Source organism: Mesitornis unicolor, unplaced genomic scaffold (assembly GCF_000695765.1).
Source record: "Mesitornis unicolor isolate BGI_N332 unplaced genomic scaffold, ASM69576v1 scaffold16589, whole genome shotgun sequence".
Taxonomy (NCBI): domain Eukaryota; kingdom Metazoa; phylum Chordata; class Aves; order Mesitornithiformes; family Mesitornithidae; genus Mesitornis; species Mesitornis unicolor.
Genome location: NW_010209533.1, coordinates 362 through 13,445, shown reverse-complemented (window position 1 = coordinate 13,445; position 13,084 = coordinate 362). Strand labels below are relative to the sequence as shown.

Here is a 13,084-nt window from a genome sequence, read left to right as displayed (position 1 = left end):
ATGGCTTCTGATTACAGTGATTAAAAAAAAAAGTTATTTTATTGCCCAGATTGCATGAAAAGTTCCCTCTGAGATTTGAGCTGGCATTTAGCATCCTCCTGCTCTGCACATTGAGAAGCCACCCTGAGAAAGGTCACACAACAACTCTTTATTAGATCACCCTTTTTTCCTTCTTTTAATCATAGTTGGACTTACCCTGGGTGGCTGGAAACCTGTCAGGCTGAAATAATTGTCTGGAGCAGAAGGGGCAGTCTGGGGTGCATAAAAGTCACTGTTGCTTTTGCTTCTCTTTCCTCAAAAGATGGATGATGGGAAAAGCATCCGCTATAAGGACCTCTACGCCTTATTCGAGCAGATTCTGGAGAAGACCATGAGGCTTGAGCAGAGGGACTGGAGTGAGTCTCCAGTGAAAGTCTGGGTCAACACCTTCAAAGTCTTCCTGGATGAATATATGATAGAGTACAAACCTCTGGACTACACTGTGGTGAAGGTAGTCGGCACTTTCCTTAAGCCCCTTGGAGATTTGGGAAATGTCTTTCTGCAGGGTCGTGCTCTCTGTAGACACATGGGGACCTCTGTTGTCTTTTCTGCTATGAGCTGAGGTGGACAACATGAGCTGAGATGCCATTGGTTGTGTTTCACTGGGCTCAGCAAACCCCAGTTCACATCTCTGCGCTGAACTGTGCCTTTGCCAATGCCAATGTGTAGATGTTGTCTCCAGGGCAAAGCTGCAACCATCTATGGATGGTTGGAGAGGCAGATCCTGGTGCTTCTTTTTTTTGTTTTTGGAGGGTTTTATAGTCTTTAAGAGACAGTGAAAGAGTAACAAGCTTGATCTCTTCTCAGGTGACTACATACTTCACCATTGGTTGGGTTACAGGAGAAGGGGACACCGGCATTGACTGTCCTTGGGGTCTAGCTGCAGTTTTTAGAGCAGTCAAAGCTTGCAGTGTGCCTTTCACAAACCTGAGCGGATTTCTGCTCCGTATTGTCTGCAAGGACAACCACAGGGTCTTAGGTTGGGGTTGGGAGATGGTGTTTATTGTACAAAAAACCCATCTTCTGGCTTTTCTGCTGTGAGTCTTCCCCAGGCTCCTCACCAGGCAGGTTTTCCTTTGAGCAGGCTGAGCATCAGCTGCAGCTGCAGTGCTGTGCCGTGTCATCCTTGGGTGTCTTGCATAAGATGGGAGAACTTTAGGTCACTGATGCTGGACTTGGAGGCAGAGGAGCAGCTCATCTCAACTCTGAGATGCGGATGAGGATGGTTGTCCGGGGGATTGCTGAAAACGGGTTGGTCCATGAAAGAGTTTTCCAGAGTGACTCACCCAGGGCTGCAGATACATTGGAGAATGAGGCTGGAAAGTAGTGGGCAGTGTTAGTGTTAGATACAACCCTTCTGTATGCTTTACCTGGAGAAATTACCCATAAATACCCTTAATTCTCTAATACCAGGTGCCAAAAACAGAACGAAAAAAGAGAAGAAAGAAGGAAGCGGATGTGGTGAGTTGAGCACTCTGTGCCTGCGCATTAAAAAATCAATGTCCTTATGGCCAGGATGATGGGCGATAAAGAGTCTTGGTCATGACACTTCGTGGGCATCACACCATGATGAATATGCAGCCGTGAAAGAACATGCTAGAAAGATGGACGAGGTGGATTTGGTTTGCTTGATCAAGGATCGCTGTAGGTTGTTCTCTGAAAGCACGTCCCACATCAGTCAAGACAGCAAATGTAATGTCAAGAGTTATTATAGAAGAACTGAGAGTAAAATAGGAAGTGTTTTTGTTGGTTTCTGCATAACCGTATAGCATGTGGTTTACAAATCTAATATCAGAGATGTAGGAGATCACATCTCCTTTTTTCCTAAAGGATATGCTAGTACTAGGAAGGATGCAGGTGCAGAGCAAAAAGGGGCCATGGATGCATGGAAGACCTTCTCAACATGGAGTAGTTGACCAGCCAGTCTCAGTCAAACACAGTTTCTAACCTGCTTGCATGATGGTTTGGTTCCCTTACAGGCTGGATGTCTGTTTGGATTGCCTGTGGGGTTATTGGGCTGAAAAAGAAACAAAAATAGCAAATAACAGCTAAAAGTTGGAGAGCTGACTGTGTTCATCTCCCCATTTTGCAGCAGACTGAGCACTCATCTCCTTTTTCTCACCACCCAACCTTTATCGTCACAGGTGGAAGAGCACAACGGTCACATTTTTAAGGCGACCCAGTACAGCATCCCCACCTACTGTGAATATTGTTCCTCCTTGATCTGGATAATGGACAGGGCTTCAGTTTGTAAATGTAAGCACACTCTCTTTGCCCTTTTTTCATGTGCCTGTATCACAGTCGTGAGTTTTGGGGCTCTGAAAGATGCTTGTTGCTGTTTCCTGCAACCTCACTCTCAAATGATCTGAGTTTTTTTCACATTAGAAAAGCTTCTGGGGCAGACCGTAAGGGTTTCTAAAGTCAACCAGTAAGTCCATCCCAGCAGTTCTTCCAGTCCTCATGGTAGGGTTGGTTTTGTCTGTGAGAGCTTTGTATTATGCATTTTATCCCATAAGGTCCTGTGCTCATCCCACAAGGTCCTGTGGTCATCCCATATGGTCAAACCATATTTAAGCATCACAGTAAGAAGGGCAGTAGAGTCTGGTGTGGCAGACGTGTTTTGTGGCTTCATTTGGCTTAGCCCATTTGACCTCCAGACACATGAAGTTTTGGGGAGATCAGGAAAAAAGGAGAAGGACCGTTGGGAAAGGTTGATTTGTCACTGTGATTTTTCTAACTTTTCTTTGATTAGGTTGAAAGTATTGACCTTGGGGTATTTCAGGCAGATGTTGAGTGCAGGAAGAATACAAATTAGGTGCTATCTGCAACCTTTTTGGTATATCCATGTCTGATAACTCAGAGTGACTCATGGATTATTTTCTGAGTTGATCTATCGGGAGGTGTTAATGTTTCAGGGAGCTAAATATGGGGCCTTTAAACTTAAAGGCTTCAATTTTGGTTTGAGTGGATCTAATATAGGCTTGTCCCCTGAGAGCTGCAAATTTGACCTGCTTTTGACCCACTAGCCCTGAGAGGAGCTACTTAATTCATATTCAGTTGTATTTCTCCAGTGATCTGACTTTTTGGGTTATTAAACACTGTTTTTCTTTGTTGCAGTATGTAAATATGCTTGTCACAAGAAGTGCTGTCTTAAAACCATGACCAAGTGCTCCAAAAAGGTAAATGTCTCCCATTCCTTTTCGTCCATTAGATACCTTTCAGACGGCAACCCCAGGCTTGTATTAAAAAATGTTTGCAGGCACAGAACTTGATATAGTGCTGGCAAGAACCCTTCTTTGAGCAGGAACTTGGAGTGGAGATCCCTGAAGGTCTCTCCTACCAGTGCTTCAGTGTTTGCATATATTTTGGGAGCAATGCGTTGCTATAGATCTGCCCAGTCATGCAGCAGATGTTGCGGTGATGCTCCCTGGTTTGTAGTCATGCTGAATAATAGAAAGATGCCTCATTTTAAGCTTTTAAGGACTTGGAAATATGGAGTTATTCTTAAATGTGGGGTTATTCTTGGAAATAGGTGTTATTCTTAACCCTGCTGGTCCCTGCTCATGGTCACAGCACAGTCCCCAAACGGCGGTGGCACAATGACTGAGCGAGGAAGGGTGGGTGGGTGGAGGATGCTCACTGTCCTCATTAAACAGGAATTAAATACTGTGTGCTGGGTTTAAGGATGGTGAATGAATGCAGCACGTCACCCCAGCTAACAAAGAATCATCGAGATTTGTTGGTTTTGGTTTTGTCGTTTTTTTAAAATAGTTTATTTTTGCTGCTTATGCCCCAAAAAGAATAATACAGCCAGGATAACGTGTGCAAGGCTTTATCAGCTCCCTGGGAGGCTTCTTGAGGAAGAACAGCCTCCATAATCCACAGCCTCTGCAAAGCTGTCTGATTATATTTTCCATAAGAAATAATCTGAATAGATACATGGAAAATATATATATATATATTTGTATTTTGAATATATATATTATTCTTTTCTGCACTTTTTCCTTTTCTGGCAGTATTTCTGCAAGAGCTGGGAATGCCTTGTATGAGTTTTTGCTCTAAAATCTGGGAAGTTAAATGAAATCTCTGATTATATTTTTTTCAGAGAATCTTGGAGCCTTCTTGTTTCTTGGGGTTTCTCTGCACAAGAAAGTTTTTGTGCTGTACCCAAGGAAGCGAGTTCTCCATGTCTCCACAGTACCTTTCCACTTGGGCAGCTGGAGATCCTTCTCTGGCTTGTCTGTACTTGGTGGGTTAACGCTTTTAGGGTTGTTTTCAGTGACAGAAAGCCACAAACCGTCTATTATGCTTTAAGAAAGAGATCTTTATTTTCTGGCAACGGTTGGTTTTGTAACTGTTAGCCTAGTCCCAAACTGGATCTGTTTCTTCAGAACTATGGTGAACTTGAGCAAACACCAAGCTCATCTCTCTCTTTGGCCATAGAATTGCTTCTACCCATGCTTGGTCCTCACCTCAGAGCTACTTGATCTGAGTAAAGTAGCACATGTGTTTTGTGGCATCGCATTTGCTGATGATTTTAGGAGCCAAGCAGGCTGGTTGAACAGCCAGTGATGAATTTCAACTAGTAGCCAAGACCAGGTGTTCCTGGGGTAGCTTTTTTCCCTAGAGCATGCGACTGCTTGGGCATCTTCCCTACATCATCTCGTAAGGTTGACAAGTTCAATGGAAGGAATACATTGAATGGGAAAAACAGAGATTCAGGAGTGGTTATAAGGGGAGCCGTGACCTGGGTCATGGTCTCCACCTTCTTGCAGATGACTGGGTTGCAGCATGTGCCATCTCACTTTCCTTTTGCTGGGGCTGGGCATTTGTGTCAGAATTTTGTTGGGTCTTCTCCCATCCAGAATCTCCCATGCAGAAAGACTTTGTTCACGTTTGAATTTGCCAGACATCAAATCTCCAGTGAGCGCTTGCAGCTGGCAAAAGGGTCTTCCCGACAGATGTAGATGGTCTTTTCATGGGGTTTTTTTGGCATCGTGTTTGTTCACAGGCATTTTGTCATTGCCAGTGCTGTTGATCTAAGTCCTTGAGACTCAGATTTACCTGTTCTGCTTCATGCATCCTCTTTGAAATCATCCCTGGAGATGGTGCCAGAGGAGCAGGAGATGGAGGAGGACCATGCCCAGCTACGTTGGCTCTGCCAGGCTGAGAACTCAGGATGGTTAAAGAGAGAAAATCTAAACCTTTGTGACCAATTTAGCATTGCAAGACATGCATTGCTGGCTGTCCTGTCCTCCTTCATTAGCCTAACTCGAATGTCACCTGGATCAGCTGAAGAAGTCTGAATTGAATCCAAGCGCTGTGCCAGCATTGCTTCCCGAAGGGATTTTAAAGCCTTTTTCCTCCTTTTTTCTCTTCAGTATGACCCTGAGCTCTCATCTCGGCAGTTTGGCGTGGAGCTCTCCCGGTTGACCAGCGAGGAGCGAGCAGTGCCAGTGCTGGTGGAGAAGCTCATCAACTACATTGAAATGCACGGGCTGTACACAGAGGGCATTTACAGAAAATCAGGGTCCACCAACAAGATCAAGGAGCTGCGGCAAGGACTCGATGCAGGTAAAAGGATGGAAAAAAAGGCACAAGGGGAGAAAAATCTCTGCAACAGAAAGGTTGGATGTAAGGAGGATGGGATATTTCATTGGGGTGAAACAAGGAAGCAGTCCTGCCTTCCCTGACCACAGGGTGTGCAAGTGATGGTTTCACATCTCTGACCAAAACTCGAGTCACCAACTCACGCCTTTTTTGGATGCAATACCTGAAAATAGTCATTCTAGTTGAGGGAAAACGCTGCCTCCCTTACACCATAACAATCAATGCCAGCAAGAAAAGAAATCCTGGTCCCACATAAGGTTACTTGCCCTGGAAAAAAATGCATTTCTCTCTAATTTTAACATATGGAGCTGACATCAGGTGCTGGATTTCTTGCCATTAAACACAGCGTGGTTTTGGGGTGGCACATGAACATTTCCTGTCATAGAGGAGTAGATTATCATAGAATGGTTTGGGTTGGAAGAGACCTTTAAGGGTCATCTAGTTCAACCCCCTAGGTTTGCTAATGATTTCATATTGATCATTGCCTCTTGTTTTTTTCCTTTTTCCTCAATCTGCTGCCAAACCCAGACATTAATAACGTAAATTTAGACGACTACAACATCCATGTCATCGCCAGCGTATTCAAGCAGTGGCTCCGTGATCTGCCCAACCCTCTCATGACTTTTGAGCTCTACGAGGAGTTTCTGCGGGCGATGGGTAAGGAGCATCCTTTGCCATCCCATTCCTGTGGCGGAGGGAAACGGTGGCTCCTTTTAGTACCGAACTTTTTATTTATAATCTAGGCCCAAACCAGCTGGTTTTGCCTAATTATATTTACCTGGTTTCAAAGTCTGATTTTTTTTGGCTGTAAGGGTATTTTTCACACAAAGCCACAGGCAGTTAGGTCTCACCTTTGGTGACGCGCATTTGTATCGCAGTTCAGCAGATTTCAGCCCTAACCATTAGCCAGAAGATCCATCTTTTAAGTAGTAGAAGCAAATGAGCTTTAAACAGGTATCTTTTTAAGAAGAAGAAGTAGAAGCTGCCCCTAAATGCCGGTGCTTTCTCCGCAGGCCTCCAGGACAGAAAGGAAACAGTGCGGGGAGTGTATTCGGTCATCGACCAGCTCTCCCGCACCCATCTCAGCACCTTGGAGCGTCTTATCTTCCACCTGGTGAGGTATGTTGGGCCAGGGCAGCTTTGGGCAATGGGCAAGGAGAGGATGCTTGAGCATCCTTCATACCAAAATAGCTGAGACCGCAAGCAGGTGGGCAAGGGAAAGGGAAGAGCTTTCAGGTCCGTCACGTCTCCCAGGAGATGACCCCAGAGCTGTTTCTCCAAATGATGCTTGTATTAATGACCAACCTCCGCAGTGCTGTGGTGGCTCGTTGTTCCTGTGGGTAGATGGTGCCTCTTGCCACTGCAGTGACAGGTTTTTTTGGGTGGAAAATGCCAGTCGTTTGTCTGCCTTGGGAGCAACTGAGATGTCTTCAGGTTTGGCTTTTTCCATCAAGCAGAGCAAAGAGTAGGGCAGGGCAGCGTGCTTGCTAGCAGAGCAAAATTGCACCATAGAAAAGTCATCTCTTCTGTTCATCCATGTGGAAGAGGTGTAGCAGAGGTGCCTTCGCCTCTGACTTCTCTCTTAATCCCTATTTTTCTTTAGGATTGCCCTCCAGGAAGAGACCAATCGCATGTCAGCTAATGCCCTGGCCATCGTCTTTGCTCCCTGTATCCTCCGCTGCCCGGATACCACAGACCCTCTGCAAAGCGTTCAGGACATCAGTAAAACAACCACGTAAGAATGTGGTGCTGGATGATCCAGCTCCATAACCATTACCATGTCACCACACATACCTTGATAACCCTTAGTGCAGTCAAATAACTCAAGAATAGAGATCATGGAAATTATGAATACATATTAAATGTATCTTTGTGAAAATATTTCATGTTCTTGTAGTCCCCAGGAGGTTGTGGGACAGGGATTTTTAAGTGATGAAGGATCCACAAGAGCAGATTGACTTGTGCTTCTGCCCAGCACATCTCAGCAGGCAAAAGTGGAGCTTGTGCTGATATGGTTTTGTAGTTAATCACATTTCTGGCAAGCAGATCTTTATTCTTACTTAATTTGTCTTTTTCATTTGAGGAGACGAGCTTGTTTGGTCTGCAGCAATATTAATATTGCGTACTGAGATTTCTTTGAGATATTTGACATAATTGCAAAGGTTTTACAGAGAAAACGTGATGTGCTTGCCCAAATTCAGTCTGGCTCATATAAAATAAATTTTAAAATAGATACAGAAACAATGATAGTAATGGAAACCATCTGGTGAAGGGCTGGGCTTCTGAAAGAGTTGGGTTTATCTCCAGTAAAGATTAAAATTGTTGAAGACCAGAACGTGCTTTCTGCCTTTCCCAGGTTTGTATTTTTTTGATCCCTCTTCCAAGGGGGGAAATTTTTCTGGTGGGATCCTTGGACGTCTTTAATTTCTCTAGTCCGTGTTCCTCAATCCATCCCCAGCCCAATACCACTCCTCTACCCTGATGGAAAGATCTTCAGGCAAGACAGAGACGGCTCAGGTCAAGTTGTTTCCTCCTCCCATTTTGTCTTCTTTTGGTTTTTTCCCCCCCCCGTAGTTGTGTAGAATTAATCGTCATCGAGCAGATGAACAAATACAAGGCTCGTCTCAAGGACATCAACAGCCTGGAGTTTGCAGAGAACAAAGCCAAGAGCCGCCTCTCCTTGATCCGCAGATCGATGGTGAGAGGCCAAAGCTGTCTTTGTTACCTCCTGTACTCTCCTTGCCCCTAAAGCAACCCTACCTTATCTTCTGCTTTTCCCAACCTCCCAAACCCCTTGCAACCTCCCACGCTATCTCCCCCACGACAGGGACCCTCAGCGCCCCTGTTGCAGCTTCTCACCTTTGCAGGGAGTCCTACCAAAGCACAAGGAGGTGGGAATGGTCTGTGGAAATGTGGTCACTCCAACTCAGACACTTCTGATCAACGTTTCCACCTTCATTTGAGCTTGTATAGTCCTGGGTTGAGTCAAGCCTTTCATTGACTGGCTCAACATTGCCCCATGGGAGACCTGGACCATCCTTTTCCATGCTCAGGTGCATTATCTGAACCCAAAATTATCTCCTCGAAGGCTCGCCCCACTCCTGCACCGCTGGGGGCCTCAAACCCATCTCATTGAGCTTCCATGCTTCTGGGGGGCCAATGGGCTGCAGATGCATGCTGCACTTGGCTTCTTGGTGCAGAAGAGGGATGGACTCGGCGCAGCGCAGTCGTCCCAGGCTTGGGCTAAGGAGCCAAGCAACCCCTCTGCTTGAACCTGCCAGCTGCGGTCCTCGTTACTCCTGCTTTTTTGGGGATGCAATCCAAGCAGCCTGAGGTCGTGGGGCTGGCGCTGCAGAGCTGCCCTGCTCATCCCAATTAAATAAAAACAAACATAAAAATGAACAAAAACGGGTTTTTTGGAAGGGCAACGGCATGTGCACTCTAACCTTCTTGCTTTCCTTTTCATCTCCTCTCTAATCCAGAAACCCGTACTAATTGCAGTTAGATTTATGAGCATAACCCGCAGTTCCATCCCGGTATGTATTAACTGCAGCGCGCCCTGCACCAGCCGCCGCGTCCCTCCGTTGTATGTCGCCGCCGCTCATTCCAGCCATGTCCCACTAGCCATTGTCCATGACGTTGCCCATCCTGTCCCTGAGCGGGTGCCACTCCTTAGGGGCCACCGTTTCTTTCGCAGGTTACCCGAGCAGCAGGAGTTTGGGACAGCCGACACTTGGCCACCCCTGCATGCAGCTTCTCCAAAAACTGCTTTCCACCCCTTTCCTTCTTCGTACTTCTTTTTTTTCTATTTTATTTTCTTTTTCCATCCTGTGCTTCCCTCTTTTTTGCTTTGCTTGACTCATCCCTTCCCACCCCAATTTCTGCTCGCTCAGGATGCGTTTCAGCATCAAGTTGCTTTTGCAGTGCTGCTGTATCTCAAGATGATGGGTAAAACCTCTGGCTTGGATGCCTTACAGACCATGAGGCATCCAAAGGTCTCCTCCAACATCTTGGAGGAGAAGCACCACTGCCCCCTTGAATTCAAGCTCAGGACACCCTGGTTTTCTACTGTAAGGGTTCCAGCAACCCCTTGTATTCCCCAACTCCAACCCAGCTTGAGTTTGAGTTCCCAGAGAGACTGTGACAGCTGAGAATAGTGCAGGTTTTTCAGGACACTCGTGGGGCTGTTTCCCTTCCTACTGGGTTCAGCCCATGATGCTTCTCCCCATCCTTCAGCATCCACAAGGGTCAGGAGATGGAGAAGAGCAAAATTTCAGCTCTGGTCCCCTGATGCTGTTTCACAAGTGTGCCCTTTTGCAGGGCCTTAAATCCATGAGCCAGTTGGATCTTTGGGGTTTTGGCTAATAGGATTCAGGTAGCTGTGCTTTAGCTCAGGAGCCCATGTGAGAAGGTGTCATCAGAAGAAGGCCAGGGCGCAGAAGCAGCTTTGCTGCTGAAGAAAGGTCTCAGAAATGTGACTTGAAAAGATGAAAGGGGTAAAGTGGAGCAAATCTCACTTTTAAAGGATAAAAAGGAGGCTCCTTTACCCTGCAGACCTGCTGTGGGTACATGGGTTATCAGGAGGACCTGGGGATGCCCTAGCTGCAAGGTTTCAATAGTCCTATGGGGAGAAAAGTTGTGTTGCAACGAGGTCTTCAACATCAAGGAGATGCAGGTTCATCCTGGGTGGCACAGCCCAAGTTGGTTGACATCTCCTGAGTCCTGGTCTGTGAAGGATCTTGAAATTAGAAGGTGAGATGTGTCTGTAATAATGGTTAAAATAAAAGCTTTTCAATGTCCGTGGTGTCAAAAATTCAAATCCTCAAAAATGCATCTTCTTCTTCTACTCTGTGGAGCAGGTCCATAGACCTGGTCCTCGAGAGGGTAAAGCAGCTGCACGTACAATATTCTTCCATATATGCTACCACCGTTTGAGTCCTTTTCCATTGCTGGTTTTAATATTGAAAAATAATATATGATTCTTCAGAGCTTTTCAGCAGGGAATGCTGCATTAAATCTGCCCATTTAATCATGGGTGCAAAAATTAACATTTGTTGTTAATACTGTTGGAGGTGGTCTTGGTTTATGGATTTCACGTACATTAGATCAGAGTTTGGGCAACGGGAATAGGTGTGAGTTACTGTGTGCCAAAGGAGTTGGTGGAGACCCTTGCAATGCTCTGGAAATACCAAGGGCAGTCAAGGGAAGGATGCAAGATGTGATCTAATGATAAAGTGGGAGCCAGCTGCTTTGAAATCAAAGCCCTGGTGATGCTCACACCCAAAGCCAACACAGCCAACCTGGCAGATCAAGCCTCCCATGGGCTGTGAGCTTTGCAGAAATCCATCCTGCCGCTAGCTGGGCTTGCATTGCAGTTGAAGTTGCACTTGGTCCATCAGCTGGTCTGTCAGCTGGTAGCTGGTCCACCAGCGCCATTCTCAATACCTCCATCCTCACCACCTCCATCCTTACCCCCTCCAATGCATTGAGTCCTTCTGATACCTCTCCCAGCCTGGGTTGAGATTTTGGAGGGCCGTGGGTGTGACTGCTGACAGCACACTGAGGACCGATGGACAGGGCTGTCTTCTTTGCTCCTTGGGAGAACAGTGTGGTTGGCACCTGAGATGTTTTCAAAATCACCTTGGCTGGTGGTGGTGACACTGTTGTCTATCTTCAGGGTAAAGGACGAGTGCGACGCGGCGCCTACCCCAGCCCAACATCTCCCGTCGCCGTGCGCTTGCCTTCGGTGACAGATGTCCCTGAAGAGACCATGAACAGCGAGGAAGCCATGGAGATGGAAGTGACGGAGCAGCAGCAAGCGGCCATGCAGCAGGAGGAGAAGGTGCTGACGGAGCAAATCGAGAGCCTGCAGAAGGAAAAGTGAGTCCAGCTAGGGGTGCAAGCCACTGTAGGTTACATGTGGATGTTATTTGACATCATATAGTTGACATGCTGCTCCAGGGGTGACCTGGAGGACTCCATTCCTCCATGATCTCTTGGTGTATGCACATCCCTTTCTTCTCTGCTTCTTTTTGGTCTCTTTGGGTCAAAGTAACTGGGCCACTTTTTGGCAGGGAGGAGCTGACATTCGAGATGCTGACACTGGAGCCCCGTGCCTCCGACGACGAAACCCTTGAGTCAGAAGCCTCCATTGGCACTGCTGACAGCTCCGAAAATTTGAACTTCGACTCCGAAGGAGGCATCTCCGATCGTTCGGGTAAATCCAGATGTTCTTGGGTTTTTAATAGAATGGTTTGGGTTGGAATGGACCTTCAAAGGTCATCTGGTCCAACCCCCCTGCAATGAGCAGGGACATCACAGAATTCCAGAGTGGTCAGGGTTGGGAGGAACCTCTGAAGATCATCCAGTCCAACCCCTGCTAGAGCAGGATCACCTAAAGAAGATCACACAGGAACATCCAGGCGGGTTTTGAATGTCTCCAGAAGGAGACATCTTCAAGTAGATCAGGCTGCTCTGGTTTTTTGATATCTTCGGGCACATTACTAGGATTTTAGTGCCCGCTTTTGAGGTGTACCAGTTTAAATGGGTGTAAAAAGGGGGGGATAAGGGTTAAAACACATGGTAGGTGAGTGGTAGCATCCAAGGCTTGATGAGGAGATGAGGGCTGCTCCACCACTGCCCTATCATCCTGGGTGATGCTAACCTTGATGAGATGCTGGGAACATTGTCCTTGCTTCAAGGCACATGTCCCTGGAGGGCAACGCCAAGCTGCTGGGTGGCTTCAGGATGTTAATCCTCCAGTGGTCCTTCTCCCACCAGAGAGAAGCGTAGCACTAACCTCCCTGCGCCCCGCCAAGGCAGAGGGGCGGCTGCGAAGGCACCCCAGGACACGGCTGGACCCGGCAGACCCCCCCGACGCCTCCATCTCCTCCTCCTCCTCCTCACAGTCATCCACCTCCTGCTTGCCCCACCTGCCCCGGAAGCGCTTCCAGATGTACTCCAAATCACCTTTCTACCGAGCAGGGGGGCCTGGCGAGCCCTCTGAAGCCCGAGGGAGCCCTGAGGGACCTCTCCGTAACCCCGAGGACCGCCCACAGTTCACCACCCGCGGGACTTTCAACCCAGAGAAAGGCAAACAGAAACTGAAGAGCGGGAAACCTTCCCCCCCGAAAACCAAAGAGCTCCCAGATGGGGGAGCAGGGGGAGGACGCAAGAGGAACCCTGAAACCGACTGCGCCACCGCCCAACCCCTCGTCCTCCTGGGGAGCAATGAGTTCATGGTCTGAGATGTTCCACCATGAGGAGCATCCTCCCCAGCGGTGGCTTCCTTCTTAACGCCAGGAGGACGAATTCTTAATTAAAATGGGCAGATGGGAACAGTTTTAACGGTGGCCTTAATGGTTTGGGGGTGGTTTGAGACTTCTGGGGGGGTTGGGCCAGGGGTGGAGGGGCACCGGCCAGCTGCTGCGCCCTT

General features: G+C 47.4%; 1 protein-coding gene across 1 annotated transcript in view; it reads left to right on the top strand.

The window, feature by feature from the left end:
* Positions 1–12,896, top strand: part of MYO9A (myosin IXA) — a gene marked incomplete at its 5' end in the record, with an annotated part of 50,413 nt that extends 37,517 nt beyond the window's left edge. The window contains 12 exons of the mRNA XM_010192906.1: positions 302–490; positions 1,453–1,500; positions 2,184–2,295; positions 3,157–3,218; positions 5,421–5,613; positions 6,178–6,306; positions 6,663–6,768; positions 7,253–7,384; positions 8,224–8,347; positions 11,327–11,529; positions 11,724–11,866; positions 12,430–12,896. Coding sequence (XP_010191208.1) covers positions 302–490; positions 1,453–1,500; positions 2,184–2,295; positions 3,157–3,218; positions 5,421–5,613; positions 6,178–6,306; positions 6,663–6,768; positions 7,253–7,384; positions 8,224–8,347; positions 11,327–11,529; positions 11,724–11,866; positions 12,430–12,896 — 1,908 coding nt within the window. The remainder of the gene's footprint in view (positions 1–301; positions 491–1,452; positions 1,501–2,183; positions 2,296–3,156; positions 3,219–5,420; positions 5,614–6,177; positions 6,307–6,662; positions 6,769–7,252; positions 7,385–8,223; positions 8,348–11,326; positions 11,530–11,723; positions 11,867–12,429) is intronic.
* Between the last annotated feature and the right edge of the window lie 188 nt (positions 12,897–13,084).